The 19,792-nt window shown below is 49.0% G+C and overlaps 1 protein-coding gene and 1 pseudogene across 6 annotated transcripts in view; one reads left to right on the top strand and one right to left on the bottom strand.

Moving 5' to 3' along the window:
- Positions 1-5,375: 5,375 nt before the first annotated feature.
- FBXL3 (F-box and leucine rich repeat protein 3) overlaps positions 5,376-19,792 on the bottom strand; it is a 237,459-nt gene continuing 223,042 nt past the window's right edge. For all 6 annotated transcript variants that reach the window (XM_086934845.1, XM_086934850.1, XM_086934851.1 and 3 more), the window contains one exon: positions 5,376-6,282. In XM_086934845.1, coding sequence (XP_086790971.1) covers positions 5,639-6,282 — 644 coding nt within the window. In that variant the 3' untranslated portion in view covers positions 5,376-5,638. The remainder of the gene's footprint in view (positions 6,283-19,792) is intronic.
- Positions 13,395-14,621, top strand: LOC147698212 (uncharacterized; annotated as a pseudogene).

Raw genomic sequence — 19,792 nt, 5'->3', positions numbered from 1 at the left:
CTTCTTTTGGCCAGTTACCCCTCCCCAGGAGAAAGCTACAATTGCCATACTGTGATTGGTAGTGACATTGCTTGCATTGGTCACCAGGAATTCTGTACCTGGCATGATCTGTCCAGGGTCCACAAAGTTAGGCGTCACCATGGTGACGCTGGCACAAGTGTCCCTATAGGCCTGAGCCATCTTTCCATTTATGAAAGGCGTCTGTCGGTATTTGCCCAAAGTATTGGGGCTTACGTCAGGGGATACGTCTGCGTCCCCCGTACTGACAAGGACAGCCTGAGTGAGTGTGCCAACTAAGTTGTCACGCCCCTCAGAACCCAGGGTTAACCCTACTAAACCCTTGGGAGGCGCACTACCACTGCTGACTGTACTAGGGGGCACAGGTGCCTTAGGGGCTGCAGTGGCAGGAGTCTGCCCTCCTCCTTTCTTGGTGCACTCACTAAACCAGTGAGATTTACTTTTACAGTACTGGCACCACCTTTTGGATTGGCCTTCTTTCTTCTTTTGGGGAGCCTGACCCCCACCCTCTTTGGGTTGTTGGGGACCTGTCGAAGACTTCTGGTCATTTTGTTCCCCTTTAGAATCTTTACCCTTCTGGTCTGCTTTCTTCTGACCACCTTGATTCTGGCCCTGGTTCTGCTTAACTCTTGTACGAACCCATCTGTCTGCCTTCTTTCCCAATTCTTGGGGAGAGGTCAGATCCGAGTCGACAAGGTGCTGATGCAACAACTGGTTCTGACAATTGTTTAAAATTTGTTCTCTCATCATCAAATTATACAATCCTTGATAATCAGTAACCTTACTGCCCAGCAACCAGCCCTCAAAAGCCTTAGTGGCACAATCGACGAAATCAGACCAATCTTGAGACTGCGTTTTCTGGGTATCCCTGAACAGCACCATGTACTGCTCAGTGGTTAGGCCAAACCCTTCAACGAGTGTATTCTTCAAGACTTGGTAATTGTTAGCGTCCTCCACCCTTGTGGTGAGGAGCTTGTCTCTTCCTTTTCCTTCAAAGGAGAGCCACAAGATAGCTGCCCACTGACTCTGGGGAACACCCTGCACAGTGCAGGCCCTCTCCAAAGCAGTAATCCATTTGTGGATGTCGTCCCCTTGTTTAAAGGGGGGCACTATCTTCCCAAGGTGTTTCGTATCGAAACTCTTTTCCCTATTACTAGGTACATTGCTGCCACCAGTGGGGACTACCCCACTTAACTGTTGCTCTCTAGCAAAGGCAAGCCTTTCTTTGGCCAGGGCAAGTTCTTCCCTTTCGATCCTCAGATTGGCTGCCCTTTCCTTAGCTTCGTACACTCTCCTCTGAGGGGATGTCATCCCTCTTTGAGAAGAGTTGTGAGAGCCATTGGTTCGAAGGGATCCGCCCGAGTCTCTTGACAGAGATCGGGCTCGTCCATTCCCAATGTTAAGCTGACCTGATAGTGGCCCCAGGGGTTCCCCAGTACCGCTATCATGTTTGCTTAAGTTGGACCTGCTTAGTCTGACGACTTCTACCTGTCCCTTATCTGCCTCATCCCCAGAGAGATCCTCATCCTCATCCTCCTCGCCATCTTCGTTCTCAGTTGCGAGGTGTATGAGGTCAGGATCGTCCCGGGTTCCCTCGAGGGGAGGCATGTCTCCTTCTGGATTAGAAGAGCTACGAAGTTTCTCAGCTCTCCTGGCATCATAAGTCTCCAAGAGACCAATCAGAAAGGACGTTGTGGGGTTAGACCCCTGCTGAATCTTCCGGGAGTGACACAGTCGTCTTAACTCCTTGAAGCTCAGCACAGTATATCCTGAAGGGATGACCTGTGGAGGGTCAACTGACACAAGGGGAGACTCAGAGTTTCCTCCCTGGCCCGACATACTGTTTCTAGTGTGGTGTAAGTGATGCACCTACCTACACTATGTGTTTTCCTACTGTTCCCTTGCTAAGAGTTGTAGCCAAGGTGTGCTAAGCCTTGAGGAGCTACAACAGCTGGTTCAGTAGAACTCAGAGTATTCTAAGCTTTTAGTTATATGTACTAACAGTACTTGTGCGATCTTTCAACAAGATATTCTTAGGATACGTGTGGTAAAACAACAGCAAGCTCAAATCCCAACCGCTGCTCACCAATGTGAGAAGTTGGCCCGATATGCAACGTTCGCTATTCTAGCGACCGCTATGTATCGTACCAACGACCCTTATGGTGTTTGGTTGTAAGTCAACCTATAGACCAGCTATCCTAGTAGCGTGGATACGAGCAGTCTAAGGCTAAAGACTCGAGAGGGCGTGTTAAGCCAGCGGTTTACCACACATGTACCCCTTGAACACCCAGTGAAAGGACACCACACAAGTGTTATGAAAATAAACAGGATATTTATTAAGAATCACAACAGCCCTGTACTCTTTATGAGGACAGGGTACTAAGCACAACTAAATCTCTTTAGCAAATACTTCAAGTGCACAATTTAAAAACAAGTGTCCGAGGACACGGGAAGGTTAAGGTTTCGGGCGGACCCGATAAGGCAAGTCGGAAGCGAGGGACTCGGGACCCTAGAGTAAGGAGGCTATGCAGGCATCGAAATGCCGAGTTACCTAGCCACGAGGGCTGCGGCTGCACAAGTCTTACAGGCGTCGGGGTCTTCGCTGACGAGCCAGGAGCCGGAAGAAAAGAAGTTGCTGGCCGGCGACCAGTGCTGAATAGTTCGTAGAGATCCAAGCCTGGATCGGAGATTGAAGAAACCTGAAAGCAGAGGGGACCAAGTTCGTACTACTAGCCAGTAGTCAGAGGGTACCAGGAAGGCACCGGTTGGCCGTCACCTCGACCAGGTGAGTGGGCGACGCTAGGCTCTGCAGTCTCACGGACCAGGAGGCGTTGTCGGCGACCACGGTGGAGGTGCGAGCTGTCCCACGAAGGATGATGCTGTCGGCGTCGCTGGGCCCAGGATGGGGCAACAAGCCTTGGCAGATCTCAGGGCCACGTGGTAGGCCTAAGATGGCGTCTTGAGTGGACCAGGAGGGTCCGGGGTGCTTCTCGCAAAGATGGAAGCAAGGGCCGGTCTGGAGCAACCAGACCAGCAGTGATGATTCTCGGATGTCGTCACAGAAGGGCACAAGCCAGCGGCTAGTGACCAGACAACGTGCTGAGCAGCGAGCAGAAGGGCCCCACGCAGATCGTGGAGATGCTGGGAGGCTGCACTTCGGTGCTGGAGCGGCTCAGGGTCGGGGCTTCTCGGACCCCAGAGCACTCACCAGAGAGTTACCTCGATGGTCGTGCTGGTTTTAAGAGCGTGCAGGTTCTGATGATGGCCGGTCCCTCGAGGTCTCGTCGCACCCACCGATCACAGCTGAGCTGATGACGTGGGTAGAGGTCAGAGGTGCCAGGGAAGCCGGTTCTCGTCGAGCTGGGCCGTCGGATTCCTTGAGGAAGGACTTACAGCAAACCGCAGAGTTCTTAGTTGGTGCCCGCTGATGCAGGGTGACTACTCCTTAGCCACAAGGGAGAAATCTTGAGAAGAGTCTTGAAGTCCTTTCGTAGAAAGTATTCTTGATTCAAAGATGATCTAATTTGGAAGGGTCCCCGCTCCGGCCTTTATTCTAAAGAAAGGGGTGGGTACATGACTAGGTCCTGCCCTAAGGGTGGGACCAGGAAGGGGGGTAGTTACACCCCTCTCCCCTGCCGGACTTTCCCCAGGCCAGGGCTGTCGCCCCTGGAACTGGTTCTAACCGGCAGATGCGTAGTGAGCACCGGGGTGCCACTCCGCAGTCACCTTCTCGCAAAAGCCCTACCTACCCAGAATACACAAACCCTGTCTGGGACGGTGCGAACACCGCCCTCGACAGGAAACCCTTTGTCCAAGTGCTCCTCGCTGGAAGGACTCCCAGCAGCAGGAGGTCAGACTCGTGTCTGTGGTGGCAGCCTCCATTTTGTGGAGCTGAGGCTTTCGTTAACTTTAACCGGGGTTCACAGTTACGTACATGTCGTGTCCCTCTAGAAGGGCGGAATGCTAACCTCGTCGCCAGGGTTGGTGAGAGGGCAGCACCCCGATTCGTATGACACCTTACTCGACATGTCTTGATAACGCGACACCGAAGTTACCGATGTGGTACGCGTTATCATGGAACAGCCATTGGGTCTTTTCTCCGCAAGCTGCAACCGGCTCGGCTCGGGCCAGAACACAGTTCACACGAGCCCATGCACTCTGCCTTCAGGATTGTCAAGGCCTGCCATAGGAGTGACTGATAGGAACTCGGGTGTCCATGGTATGGTTAGATATAGGCTACTATATCCAAAGCAAAGGGTGATTACACGACTTCGCCCCAGCTGTCATGCAGCCAGTTGTGTCAAATTTAGGAGGCCAGCCAGGGGTGGCATAATACATGCTGCAGCCCCTGGCGGCCCTGGGTACACCTATGCCCTGAGTTACAGGGTCTGATAAGGTGGCCCAGTACCAATTGGTAAATGCACCTAGGGTACATATCGTAATTTAGAAAGAGAACAGCCAGGCTGTGGGTCTGATTGGCAGGCCCACAGCCAGAGAAAGTCGTAAACCAGTGAAACGAAAGCAAAAAATCTGGGTGATCATAGGATTGCAGACCCTACTCTCCTACAGACAACATAAAAGCTAGGTATCTGTGTGATTTGAAAAAGTAATCTTCCTGTTTTCTCTTAGATCGACAGCTGCTATACCCAGTTTTCAAATATGCTAGTAGGGGGAACTGTTGACTGAGCATCTGTAAATTTCCAGCTACTGTTGCCAATGAGATCGTCGGGGTAATGTACAAATTGGTTTCTGTATAAGGAAGTGTTAACCTGACTGATTCCTCATTCAATCTGATAGTAACGCTGAGAAGCTAGGATGCCAATGTTCTTCTGATATACTGTCATCCTGGGGAAATGGGACAATGGAAGTAATGTGAAGCATATAAGTGGTCAGAATCAAAAGTAGAATTATAACCTGAGATAAGTTTCTGCACATCTGAAGAACCAAGAGAGATTCTTTAAAGTGTTTTTATAAAAAGGAACTTATTTTTCTAAATTGGTGTAGCATCATTCTTTTTGGTGGATAGGCATTGAATTACTGATGGGGGTGTGATGCAAGCATAACACAAATTGACTTGAGTTTATCCTTGCCAACTCTGTGCCATGCTATCCTCATGTGGACTGGTAACCCCAGGTCTAACGGTGCTCCAACTCTGTCAGAGGAGCATGAGAACCTTTAAGAATTGTATTTGATTGGTAGCTTCTCTGAGAGTCTTACGTAGGAACAAGAACAAGGGTATAAAGAAAAACAATAGATTGTAAAATCATTTTTAAAAGGGCATGCAAACTCAGGAGTTGCCATATTTATCGTACATGTATTCTACGATAGTGTTCAATAACTGAGTCAGAAACAGGCGATTCTACATAAATACATGATTTTAATAGCACCGACAAAAAACAAAATGATATTCTGAATCAAAATGTTCCCTAGGGTTTTTCTTTACAAACAGATATGTTGCCTTGGAAAAGCAGCTGCAAATATAAAAACATTTATAGGCAACAAAAGCATTGAAATTAGACTTTAAAATAAAATTAATATCTGTGGTACACAGTTAATTAGGGTGCTTTTGATTGACTGTGCTCTATTACACGATTTGCAAAGGACAAGCTTTTGAGACACTTCACCAAGTGGGCATCATGTCTGGAAACCAAACTCTACCCAGGTGCTTGGACACTTCCCAATGAATCTGCTCCAAACTATACTTCTCGTCTGGTATCAGCACCTCCTCCATGATCGACAGCTGAGATAATCGTCCGCCACACATTTTAACAAACTCAACAAAGGCACTGCAGGAAACCTCACATTCCCCTAGCCCAATGGCAGTCAGATTCTTGCAACGCTCTGCAATACGAATTAGCTCTTCATCCAGGGGGCGCAGCCCATTGGCGCAGACAACCAGCTCAACTAATCGAGGGCAAGTCATCCCAACACGACCCAAAACATCTTTGCTCACAGATCGCCCAAAGTAAAGATGAGTGGCTGGTGTTTCATATCGAAAAAATGGGTCAAATTCTTCTTCATACAAGAAAAAATACATAACCAAGTTCACTTTGGGAGAATGCTTAATAAGAGCGTCCCAGCTGCTCTTCTGAATTGTGTGGAACTGAGTCTGCCCTGGATTTTCACTGACAACATCAATTCGAAGGTGTTCCAATCGCACATGTTTCTCGGATGACAAAGCAAGTAAAAGATCATCACTTAGCAAGTAGTAGTTCAAGGCAAGCTCACGCAATCCATGGCACTGGTCAGCCACACAAAGAATACCTAATAGGAAAAAACAAAAAGTAATTAACGGCTTGCAAAAAAAGACAAGCTGGAAATGTATGCTACAGAGAACTTGCGTACTCATAACTCAACCTCCCATATGTACTTTCAGTGAATTCATGGGCATTTAACTGATCAGCCTGTAGCAGGATCCCTGAAGCTTTACATGAGACTATCATTTTTATTTTATTATTAAAAACATCCAAACCTAAAAACAACTTTTAAAGATGGAGTATTAAAACCTTAACCTACCAATGTAGAGGCAGAAGCCATTAAAAGTGCTTAATGGACAAGTTACTTACCTTCGGTAACGCCTTATCTGGTAGAGACAGAATCTAGACACAGATTTCTGATCTTAGAATCCTCCCCAGGCTGAATCCGGAAGTTTTTTCAGCACTACCTCTGCCTAGTCGGTAGATGGCATCAAGCAACTCTGTAGAGACTTTGTCTTTCAAATGTGACATCAACCGAGTCTATATAAGCCCTACCCCGATGTCCGTTTCACTTGGTACTATTTCCGCACCAGCAACGCATAGCCACGTAGAGAAACAGTCTCTGGAAAGAATGGGCCAAAAGGGGAAAAACCTTGTATCGACAAGTACAGATTTAAAGCACTGTAGTAGTATGCAGGGAGGGGATCTGGGAGACTACATGGCCCTCAGTTTGCAGAGTGGGCAGGAGGGGTGGGCTGATAAGGAATCTGTGGCTAGATCCTGTCTCTACCAGATAACATGTTACCGAAGGTAAGTAACCGGTCCATCTGATAAAGACATCTAGCCGCAGATTACTTATCCTAGAATCATAAATTACAACTCTTTGCCTTCAAAAGTCCTTTTTATTGACTTTGGGCAACCAATTTCTTTTTATTTTTACTTCAAACCTTGTACTGCATTTGCCATTTTACACGTGCTAAATCACATGTTGACCTCGATTCCATGCAATGCTCTGCTCTTCCATTTTGTTGCATCGCACTTCCATTTTGTGCTGCCTTGACCTGGAGTTACACTTCAGCAGTAACATAAACATGTTTTTCACATAAACCAGTACAAGCAGGTGCGAGGCATCTTGTGAGGATGCCTCGTGAGGTTTTGTTGTACCTTCAGAGTGTTTTCATGCATTCCATACTTATCGCTAGGACAGAGGGAGGATGGCCGTGCAAGTCTCCAAGGCCGGAGATTGGGAAAGGAATGTCTTTTGCCTCGGCACAGCCCAAACAGTATCTGGCCAGGGCTGTCTGGGTGGGTCTGATGCAGAGATGGGGGCCAGCACTTGTGAATAGATGGGCGGGAGCGTCTGCTAGAGGCTTCTCGAACAGGTTGATTTAAGCTATAAAAACCGGTGTCTGTGGGGTGGAGCTCAGGAACTCAGTCTTGGAGTGGACACACTCGCGGGACAACTTTGGTACCCAAAGAGATTACTCCCTGAGCCCGGTCTGCGGGTTCCCAACTTGGTGTTCAGTGCTTGGCCCAGGGATATTGAAGTCTCCGGTGCTGCAAAGGAATCTGGTGAGGTGCTTTGTACATTAACTGTTTATATACCTGTATTCACAGTTTCATATTTATGTATATAGTGTGGTGTATTCATTGTTTATTGCCTTTCACTCAGTGCCTAAGAAATTATTAGCTTCAGTGCCTTATTGCCTTTGCCTACAATATTAATAAAGCTCATTTTTACCTCCACAGGAGTTTTGGAGTTTCTGTGTGAGTAAGTGGTGTGCGTAAATTCAGATTATGCAAGTGGGCAAAGCAATACATTTTGGCGTAGTCGGTGGCAGGATACGTAAATTACGCGGGGAGAAACATGTTTAAAAAGACGAAAAGTGGTTTTGGTTCTTTGGCACCGAGTGAAATCCCTTTAGCTCCCATGCATATTCCTGGATGAGAGGCGACGCCGTACTCCGCGCTGGCGCGTGAGTATGCTAAAAGCTCAGGATTAAGTGAGAGCTGGTTTGACTGACTGGGCGAAGCAACGCCAGAAGATGTTTTAAATTGTTTACAGAAGGTTCCTGTGGAGAAAGGAAAGGAATTATGTACAGTGGGTCGCAGGGGTTGGGCTCTCTTACATGCCCACCGTCAAGTTTTTTGACAAATGTTTAGCTCTGCAGCGAGAACAGTTGAGCTTAGAAAAACAACTTATTGAAGCGAAGAATCTTTCTACGATGCTTTCCTGTCAGAATAAGTTATTAAAAGATAAGTTAGAAACATATCAGACGATAGCTGAGCAGGCTGCAGTCCGTGTTGCTGAATACAGATATAAAAAAAGGAGAGGGCGAGTGAGCAAACGAAAGGTTCATTTAGCGATTGCTAAAGCAGGCTTAGATTTTGACCCATCAAATTGGGACTCCAATATCTGGGAATCGTCAGAATTCTCCTCAGAAGGAGAGCAGCCCTTGCAGGAGGAGGGGAAGGGCGAGGAAGGCAGAAATGCTAAGAGAGTGGAAGCACAGCCCATTTTAAGACGGAAACTTCAAATCGCTCCAGGGAACCCGGATGGAGTCATGTTAAATAGTTTGGAGGATTTTACCCAGCAAGAAATAAGTGACCTTTTAGCGAGGTTTAGACAGAAGCCTGGTGAGACGCTATTAGCTTTGATGGTGCGCCTTTATGATCACGGCACTTCTGGGGTCATGTTAGATGAGGGGGATGCTGCCAAATGTTGTACTCTCAGTACTGATCCCACTGTGCAGGGATACTTTCGGACTTTTCATGGTGATGATCAAACGACTCTGTTGCAGTTAGCTGCCCGGGGGTGTGACCATAGGTACCCCACAGATTCAGATTGGCCTGGGAATGAAAAACCATGATTCACCCTAAGAGATGCATCACAAAGAATTAAGGAGGAGGGGATGAAGTTAGCTGTTCTGGTAGGTGAGGCGCATAATTTGATGTGTCAGTTGACGACTGTGTCAATGCGGGACAAAATCATTTGTTTGGCGCCCCTGCATACAAAGCAGTGATAATGACTTTTTAAATTAATCAAACTGGCAATACCATAGGGGAAGTAGCCGAGGCAGTCCGTGAGCTGGGAGAGCTTGGGGAATGGGCCAAGCCAGACAGAATTTCACGCTCAGAGTCCCGGACTGATAACAACCGAGTGACCAGACGTGATATGTTTTTGGCGCTGTTAAAGGTTGGGGCGTCAAGAAGTGAGATTGATGGTATTGAGACCAGAAGCATGTTGGAGATGTACCGTAAGCGAGGACTGGATAGGAAGGAGGGGAGTAGGCATGTGAATAGAAAAGATAACAAGAAAGTGAGTCGCAGGGAATCAGAGCCTGAGGAGAAGCCTGAAAAAGCAGGTCAAGAGGGAGAGAGAGAGAGAGAGAGAGAGAGGGAATCTCATGTGAGAGTGACAAAAGAGAAAGGTTGGGTCAGAGAATGCACAGATTCAGATGGGGACCGGGATGAGGAGGAGTTGTTCCCTGAGGGTTACCCAACATTGTATTCAGATCTGCGACGGGACCTGCGCCGGGCAGATGCAAAGCTGCGCAGGCGAAAATTAGATTAGGAAATTGGCCAAGCTCCGGTACAGGGATGGGCTCGCAAAGATAATAGACCACATGTGAGGGTTGAGATCTATTGGAAAAATAGAAATGTTCAGGAGGTGCGGGCTTTGGTAGACACCGGAGCGGAGGCCACATTGATACATGGCAATCCACGGAAATTTAGAGGACAATTTTTTACTATCACAGGTTTGGGAGGACAGGAAACACCAGCAGTGTAAACGGTAATTCAAATGAAAATTGGCAGACTTCCCAAGAGAGCATACACTGTTTTGATTGTGCCTATTCCTGAGTACATTATTGGCATTGACATTCTGAAAGGTATGACCCTATACTTAGATGACGGATGCTATAAGTTTGGGTCAAAGCAGTACTTCTCTGTAGCTGCTGTGAGGGTGGGGCGCTTGAAGATTCCCCCAGTGAAGGTGCCCCAAGCAACAAAAGTGGTTCACATAAAGCAGTACAGGATTCCAGGGGGACATGATGAGATTACCGCAACCATTCGGGACTTGGTGGAGGTGGGAGTGGTGAGACCAATTACCACGGCATGGAATAACCCTGTGTGGCCCTTGCGCAAACCGGACGGAAGCTGGCGCATGACAGATGATTAGCGCAAGCTTAATAAGCATACACCCCCGTTGACAGCCGCGGTCCCAGACACCATCACTTTGATTGAGAAAATTCAGAAACACAATGGGACATGGTATGCGGCACTTGATGTTCCCAATGCTTTTTTCACAATTCCAATTGCCCCTGAGTGCCAGGAACAATTCGCGTTCTCATGGGGTGGTAGGCAGTACTCGTTTCAATCTCTTCCTATGGGGTATTTACATAGTCCCACGATCTGTCACCGGCTGGTGGCTGAGCATTTGGACGAGGTGTCAGTCATTTCTGGAGTCCAACTTTGTCATTACATTGATGATGTGTTGATTCAAGAAGAGACCCAAGAACAGGTGCAGGGTCAACTAGACAGAGTGGTAGAGCACTTGCAAAGCAAAGGGTGGGTGATTAACCCCGAGAAGGTGCAGGGACCCTCTCAGAGCGTGAAGTTTTTAGGCATTCAGTGGCATCAGGGACACAGGGAAGTGCTGCCACAAGTGAGGCAAAAGATCAAAGAGTTTGCAGTGCCAAAAAACAGGAAGGAAGCGCAGCGCTGCATTGGACTGTTTGGTTTTTGGAGGCAGCACATTCCCCATTTGAGTCAGATTTTGGCCCCTCTGTACAAGGTAACGCGGAAGAAGCATGAGTTTGAGTGGGCGGAGGCACAGCAACAGGTATTTGAGTCAGCGAAGGAGGCTATACCGCGTGCCTTGGATTTATGGCCCATACAAGAGGGAAGCATTGATTTAAATGTAACTGTCCAGGATCAATATGCAACCTGGAGCCTGTGGCAAAAGCAAGGGAGACAGAAAGTGCCCCTAGAGTTTTGGACAAAGAAATTATCTGATGCTGGAGAGCGGTATACTCCTTTTGAAAAGCAGTTGTTGGCATGGTATTGAGCTCTGGTGGATACCGAGCAGTTGACCCTAGGGCACAATGTGTTTTTGAGACCTGAGATACCTATCATGCAATGGGTGATGAGCTTACCCAAGACACACAGGATTGGGCATGCACAGGAGGCTAGCGTCATAAAATGGAAGTGGTACATACAAGACAGAGCACAAGTTGGTTCTAAGGGGACCGCAGTGCTGCATGAGCAAGTGGCGCAGACTGCCATAGTAGATGCAGAAATGTTGCAAGATGTACCTAAAGTGCGAGAGTCCTCGGTGAAATGGGGTGGGCCTTTTTCAGAGTTGTCCGCGGAGGACAAAAAGCATGTGTGGTTTACAGATGGCTCAGCCAGATATGTGGGGACCAAGAGACATTGGAAGGCAGTGTCATATAATCCGGTGACCAAAAAGTTGTTGTCAACTACTGGAGAGGGAAGACGTAGTCAGTTTGCAGAATTGTATGCTGTTTACCAGGTATTAAAGCAAGAGCTCCCTGGTACATGTCACATTTACACTGATTCATGGTCTACCGCCAATGGGCTTCCCACATGGCATGCTCACAATTGGATGATTCACAACAGGGAGGTCGGGGGAAAGGAGTTGTGGCAGGAAATTTGGGAACTGATGTCCCAGAGTACAGTTACAGTGTATCATGTTGATGCTCATTGCCCGACTGACTCACTAGAGCGTTGGTGCAATTCCTTTGCAGACCAAGAGGCGAAGATTCATGAAGCTGAGGTGGAGACGCAGGATTCTGACTTGGTGGGCATGGCTAAATGGGCACACCAGAAAAGTGGACATTTGGGCGAGTGAGCCACTAGCAGGTGGGCTGAAAGTAGAGGGATGTATATTCCCTTAGATTTAATTAAGACTGCAATCATTCACTGTCCTGTTTGTCAGCATACTCAGCACAGACCAGTCCCACAGGTAGTGACTGGCCAGTTAGGCAGAGGTAGGTTACCAGGGCAGATATGGTAAATTGATTTCATTGGGCCGATGCCAATGATTCGAGGATGTCCGTATGCATGCACGGTGGTGGATACCTATTCTGGCTATCTCATCGCCTTCCCATGCAAGAGAGCAACCCAGTCTAACACTCTGAAAACGTTAAATGTTTTGATCTTATACTACGGAAATCCATTGCAGGTCCAAAGTGACAATGGGTCACACTTTAAAGGAAAGATGGTGCAAGATTTTTGTGTACAGCATAACATTGAGTGGATCTATCACATACCCTATTACCCACAGGCAGCAGGTTTGATTGAGAGAATGAATGGTTTGCTGAAAGAGCAGTTAAAAAAGTTGTCTGATGGGTCATTGAAGGGGTGGAGGGATCACTTGTCTGATGCATTGCAGATTTTAAACAACCGACCCCTTGCTGATGCAGAGACTCCTTTGATGCGCATGTTGACCCCAGCTTTGCAGATTAAGCCTCATGTGGCTACAAACACGATTCTGTATTGGGAGACAGCTCCCGGAGCTTTGGCTCCATATCGTGCCACACCAGAAGCTGCCGGTCTTGATTTACATGCTTTGAAACTCCATCGATTGCAACCACGAGACATTACCTTGATTAAACAGGAATTGGAGTTCAAATTCCCCCAGAGCATTTCGGGCTAGTCGCCCCTCGATCTGGGCTTGCCCTTAAAGGCAACCAGGTTTTGGGAGGGGTGGTCGATGCCGATTACCAGGGGGAGATCAAAGTTATCCTATTGAACAGTGGAAACAATGATCTGATTGTGCAACCTGGTGACCGTGTTGCCCAAATGGTCATCATGCCGGTGTATGGAGGAAATGTCATGAAGGGGACGGCCCCAGCCCTTCTAACTGTGCGAGGAAAGGGTGGGTTCGGATCTACTGACAAGAACCCAGGGGCAAAATTATGGGTGGAGTCCCCAAACAAACCTCCTGAACCTGCAGAATTGATCGCTAAGGGCAGGGATAACATCCTAGTCATCATGAAACCCGGACAGGAAAAGTGGGAAAATGTACCTGCTGAAAAATGTTATTTGCGAGAGTGATTATACCAGTTTGTTTTCTGTTTCTAGATCTCAGTATGGCTTGCCGCTGCGATGCTTGCGCTGTGTGGTCGGTGTTTGGGCGTGTCCGGAGGGGTCCGGGAGGGCCCGGGGATGCCGGATGGGATCAACCGCCCGAGTCGGATGACAGCATTGTTGCAGCAACCGGATAACATCTGGACCTACTTGGCCGGGAATGTGCTGAACACTTCCCATTTCTGTATGAGAAATCTTCAGAGTACAGCTGATATGATATCAACGTGTCTTGTTGCCGTACCTACCCCTGCACAGGTGCTTCTGCACATTTTCAACCAAACTAACTTTGATGGGGTAGTGGAGGAAAGTGATGTTCAAACACATCTGAGTCTTTATGAGTACTGTCGCTTTTGCCCGGAGGTTACAGATAGCCTCTGGAGGAACATGACAAGTATTGTTACCTACAATATCTCTACTGGAGACGTTTGCTATCAATTAACTTGTGACCCTACCAAGATTGGCAAGTGTGGCCAATTAAAACTAGAGAAAAGCAAACAATTGACCCCTGATCAACGAACATTATGTCAGTCACGACATGACAGTTTTTGTAGTAATGTTACCAATTATATGGTTTGCAATCACACAGTATTAGCCGCTAGCCATGTGATTTCATACACTTATATACCAGCTAACATAACTGGAGGACCTTGTGCCTTATCACGATTAAGTCTTATGCTTTTTCCCATGCATTCTGTTACACGTAGTCGCTCTTCTAGAGCCGCTATTCAATTACCTGAAGATTGTGACTCCGATATTGATTTGCTTTCTAGAACAGAATATACTAGTTTGGCCCTTTCCATTGTAGGAGTGCCAGGACTGTCTGTTTATAATGCCAGAACAATTGCTAAGCTTGCCTGTTTAATTGTGAAGAATCTCAATCACACTTCTGTCACTTTAGCTGAATTATTATTAGATGTTCAAGGAACAAGCAAAGCTGTTTTGCAAAATTAGGCAGCTGTGGACTATTTGCTGCTAAAACATAACCACGGTTGCGAGGACTTTGATGGGCTATGTTGTTTAAATTTATCTGAGCATTCTACGTCTATCCATGCACATAATAATGCTTTGAAAGATTTAGTGAAAGGGGTTACCCAAGACGTTGACCAAGGATGGTGGGATTGGTTGTTTGGGTGGCTGCCTAATTGTGGACAGCTTCGGTATATCTTGGGTGTTATTATAGTCATTATTTGTGTTTTTATCTCATTATGTTGTTGCATTCAATGCATTCCTAATCTTGTCTCCCTTTTTCGTCCCAGATCCATGGTATTTAGACCAATTGGGTATGATGGGTGAATCGAAGGTCAAGGGGTGGAATGTACTGTATTTGCCATTTTACACGTGCTAAATCACGTGTTGACCTCGATTCCATGCAATGCTCTGCTCGTCCATTTTGTTGCATTGCACTTCCATTTTGTGCTGCCTTGACCTGGAGTTACATTTCAGCAGTAACATAAACATGTTTTTCACGTAAACCAGTACAAGCAGGTGCGAGGCATCTCGTGAGGATGCCTCGTGAGGTTATGTTGTACCTTCAGAGTGTTTTCATGCATTCCATACTTATCGCTAGGACAGAGGGAGGATGGCCGCGCAAGTCTCCAAGGCCGAGATTGGGAAAGGAATGTCTTTTGCCTCAGCACAGCCCAAACAGAATCTGGCCAGGTCTGTCTGGGTGGGTCTGATGCAGAGATGGGGGCCAGCACTTGTGAATAGATGGGCGAGAGCGCCTGCTAGAGGCTTCTCGAACAGGTTGATTTAAGCTATAAAAAGCGGTGTTTGTGAGGGCGTGGCTTCGCGGGCGAAGATGGTGGACGCAGCCTTCTAGAGCTCCCGCCAGCCCGACACTTATCCGTCGATTAATCCTGGCCCCCGGACCCGATCTGCGGCCCACACTTAGGGCACTTGCGGCGGAAGGTGTGAAGAGTCACCTGGTGCCGAGTGCGGTGTTGCCGGTCCCTCCGACGCAGACATAGCGGCAGGGGCGCCCTGCGGCCTGATCCCGGGAGGTGCAGCCAGGGCCTCGATTTTGCGCCTCCCGGTCGAGAAGCTTCCACGCGGGCGGGCCGCGCCATCATTTATCCTGGGCCCGGCGCCTCTCACTGTCAGCGGGACTGTGGGCGAGTCTTCTGCCTTAATTCACCAAGAAGGCTGAGATGGCCAGTGCATCGGAAACGCCCGGAGGACGCTGAGGCCTACATCGAGTCCGTGCGACCGGGACCTTGAGTTTGGTGGTTCCCGGCAGTGAAGTGGAGAATCCGGCGGAGCTGTGACCCCTGGTACAAGACCCCACCCGGCAAGCCGGGCATAGCGTTGCTGTGCTTCCTTGACCTACGAGCGGTCCGGCAAGTATCACACCCGGACCTGGAGAGGCCTTGCAAAGGAGTCGGAGGTGACAGAGTGACGGAGTGAGTGACTTTCTGGGGGCCCTTTGTGAGTGTTACCGAAGGGCGAAGGGGGACCGGGGCCAGCAACTGCGGTACCTGTGAAAGCCTGGCGCATTTAGACTGTGTGGGAGACGGCGGTGCCACGAGGCCCTCGGTGGAGCGAAGGCCAGACCAAGAGCAGCAGGACGGGGCCCGGCCGGAACCGCGCTGCGAACCTACGACAAGGGGGTGACTCTGTACCTCCCAGTGTGCCCCCCCCAGTAACAGACGGCAGCAGAGTGAGAGAACTGTGTGCCTGTGGGTAGAGAGGACATTCGTGTGGACTACCCTTGGCCGTTACTGGTGGTGCGAGGGGCCCCCGCTGAGACGATCTGCAAACGCTCCGAGGTCAGCAGCCCCTGGGTGTGCCTCAGCCATGACCAGAGGGGCAGTGGGCCCGCCAAACAGGGACCCATCGACAAATTCACGGGACCAAGTGGGGGGCCCGGAGCGACAGGAGGTGGCCAGGGATCGGGCCGGACAATGCAGCGCTCATGGCGGCGATTACCCAGTCCAGGGACATGCTGGATGCCAAGATAGGGGCAGCTGGGGAGGACGTGACCCTGCTGCGTCAAGACCTGCGAAATGCGGTGGCACGTATTACGGAGGCAGAATCCAGAATTTCGGTGGTGGAGGACAACGTTGGGACCCTGAAGCAGAAAATGGCGGCAATGGAAAACATTCAAAAGGGCCTTGCGCTTCGTGTGGAAGATGCCGAAGGGCGGGCGCGCAGGAACAACCTTCGTTTTGTGGGTTTTCCGGAGGGATGCGAGAAGGGCAATATGGAACAATTCTTGTCCCAATGGTTGGAGAGCTGGCTCTCCCCGGATGTCCTATCTCGTTGTTTTGTGATAGAGCGCGCCCATAGGGCCCTGACACAGAAGCCGCCAGTGGGAGAGCGGCCCAGACCGGTGATAGCTAGAATCCTAAATTTCCATGATAGAGACACTATATTACGGGAAGCGAGGGCCAAAGACTCCCTTCTGTTCGAGAACCAGAAGATCATGATCTTCCCCGACTATACCAGAATCGTACAACAGCAGCGGCACTCCTTTATTGCCGCCAAGGCGAAACTGCGAGGTCTGAAGATTCAATACTCCTTGATCTACCCGGCCCGCCTACGGGTGGTCTTCCAATCGCGAACTCACTTCTTCCATACGCCGGAGGACGTCATCAAATGGACTGATGAAACGGTGAGTCAGGCCACATGCTCAACCGGGTCTGGACCCGGGCCACTCGAGAGACCCGTCACAGGACCGGGGGGACCAAAATGCCTGGGGCAAAAGGAACAGGAGGTCTAGATCTTGGAAACGCTCTGCTTCTCGCAGTTGCTGCGCCTACTGACTCTAATCACTCTGGAAAGGACCATTGAGAGATTTCGGGGAACTGAGTCTTTCTGCGGATGTCACAGGCTCCAGCTGAGAGGAGCTGCACAGCTGTGTTTTATTGTGCTGATATTTGAACACTGATTCAGAAAAGGGGGTGGTGATGAACAGAGTGTCTGAATTAAGCAGACCACTCTTACCCAGTCCAAAGATCAGGGCTTGATCCATCACCGTTTTTTAGCTCACTGCACCATCCCAGCTCAGAAATTGGCTATATGCAAATTAGTCTGACCCTGGCCCAGTGCATCATGGGAACAGGGCAGACCAAACTACCAAGCCAATTCTTATACTTGTTGTAAATATTTTTGTCCACCCTAAGCGTGGAAGGGTATACTCAGACATGAGTCCCTTGGTCATTGCACCATCAGGATTCAAGCAAACCGGGCCGAAGACGGTTGTAATGCCAGAAACCGGTCCCCGGGAGCTTGTTTCCTTCCCAGTGTAAGAATTGGCTTTTGTAGTTTGGTTTGCCCTGTTCCCATCATGCACTGGGACAGGAACAGACTAATTTGCATGCAGCCAGGTTCTGAAACTGGGATGGTGCAGTGAGCTAAAAAACGGTGTTGGATCTAGCCCTGATCTCTTGACTGGGTGAGAGTTTTCTGCTTAATTCAGAGACTCTGTCCCTCACCACCCCTTGTTGTAAATATTTTTGTCCACCCTAAGCGTGGAAGGGTATACTCAGACATGAGTCCCTTGGTCATTGCACCATCAGGATTCAAGCAAACCGGGCCGAAGACGGCTGTAATGCCAGAAACCGGTCCCCGGGAGCTTGTTTCCTTCCCAGTGTAAGAATTGGCTTTTGTAGTTTGGTTTGCCCTGTTCCCAAGATGCACTGGGACAGGAACAGACTAATTTGCATACAGCCAGGTTCTGAAACTGGGATGGTGCAGTGAGCTAAAAAACGGTGTTGGATCTAGCCCTGATCTCTTGACTGGGTGACAGTTTTCTGCTTAATTCAGAGACTCTGTCCCTCACCACCCCTTGTTGTAAATATTTTTGTCCACCCTAAGCGTGGAAGGGTATACTCAGACATGAGTCCCTTGGTCATTGCACCATCAGGATTCAAGCAAACCAGGCCGAAGACGGCTGTAATGCCAGAAACCGGTCCCCGGGAGCTTGTTTCCTTCCCAGTGTAAGAATTGGCTTTTGTAGTTTGGTTTGCCCTGTTCCCATCATGCACTGGGACAGGAACAGACTAATTTGCATACAGCCAGGTTCTGAAACTGGGATGGTGCAGTGAGCTAAAAAACGGTGTTGGATCTAGCCCTGATCTCTTGACTGGGTGAGAGTTTTCTGCTTAATTCAGAGACTCTGTCCCTCACCACCCCTTGTTGTAAATATTTTTGTCCACCCTAAGCGTGGAAGGGTATACTCAGACATGAGTCCCTTGGTCATTGCACCATCAGGATTCAAGCAAACCGGGCCGAAGACGGCTGTAATGCCAGAAACCGGTCCCCGGGAGCTTGTTTCCTTCCCAGTGTAAGAATTGGCTTTTGTAGTTTGGTTTGCCCTGTTCCCATCATGCACTGGGACAGGAACAGACTAATTTGCATACAGCCAGGTTCTGAAACTGGGATGGTGCAGTGAGCTAAAAAACGGTGTTGGATCTAGCCCTGATCTCTTGACTGGGTGAGAGTTTTCTGCTTAATTCAGAGACTCTGTCCCTCACCACCCCTTGTTGTAAATATTTTTGTCCACCCTAAGCATGGAAGGGTATACTCAGACATGAGTCCCTTGGTCATTGCACCATCAGGATTCAAGCAAACCGGGCCGAAGACGGCTGTAATGCCAGAAACCGGTCCCCGGGAGCTTGTTTCCTTCCCAGTGTAAGAATTGGCTTTTGTAGTTTGGTTTGCCCTGTTCCCATCATGCACTGGGACAGGAACAGACTAATTTGCATACAGCCAGGTTCTGAAACTGGGATGGTGCAGTGAGCTAAAAAACGGTGTTGGATCTAGCCCTGATCTCTTGACTGGGTGAGAGTTTTCTGCTTAATTCAGAGACTCTGTCCCTCACCACCCCTTGTTGTAAATAGATATTTGAACACTGAGCATATTGTCACAGCTAGTTTACTTTCATGTCAATGTGTGGGGTTGTGGGGTGGGGTTCGGGGTGCTCCTTTATAGGGGCTATTTGCCTCCTACGTGAGTGGGAGTTGACTTGGGGGGTTCTTCTGTTCAGTGGGTAGTTGGGATCCATTGGTATGCTTGGCCTTGGGCGCTCTGTTTTGGGCCCGATGTTGCCCATGCCGCGACAGATACTTAAGTGTTTTATGAGGTATAGGGGTGGGGGGCAAGGGACAGGGGTGGGGAGTTGAGGGGTGTGTTTGGGGGGCAGGTGGGAGAGCGGACTGGGTTGGTTGGTGGGGGGTACACGCTCATTCTGTTGCCTTGTTACGATTTGTGCTATGCGCCTGGGCCTGGTGCTGGGTATTCTTGTGTTGGGTCCCGTGGGATTATGGCTGAGGCATCCACCCCGGGGCTCCCCGGGGAGTCAATACGCATAATGAGTTGGAATGTTAGGGGGATGCTGGATAAAATCAAGAGGGGGCGATATTGCGGTGGGGAAAGAGGGAAGCGGCAGATGTCTTGTTGTTACAAGAGACTCACATGATGGGGACGAAAGTGCTTAGCCTGCAGAGGTTTGGATACCAACA

The sequence above is a fragment of the Lissotriton vulgaris genome, chromosome 8 (genome assembly GCF_964263255.1).
Source record: "Lissotriton vulgaris chromosome 8, aLisVul1.2, whole genome shotgun sequence".
Classification (NCBI taxonomy): Eukaryota; Metazoa; Chordata; class Amphibia; order Caudata; family Salamandridae; genus Lissotriton; species Lissotriton vulgaris.
Note: the sequence above shows the minus strand (reverse complement) of the source record. Positions and strands in the feature narration are given on the sequence as shown.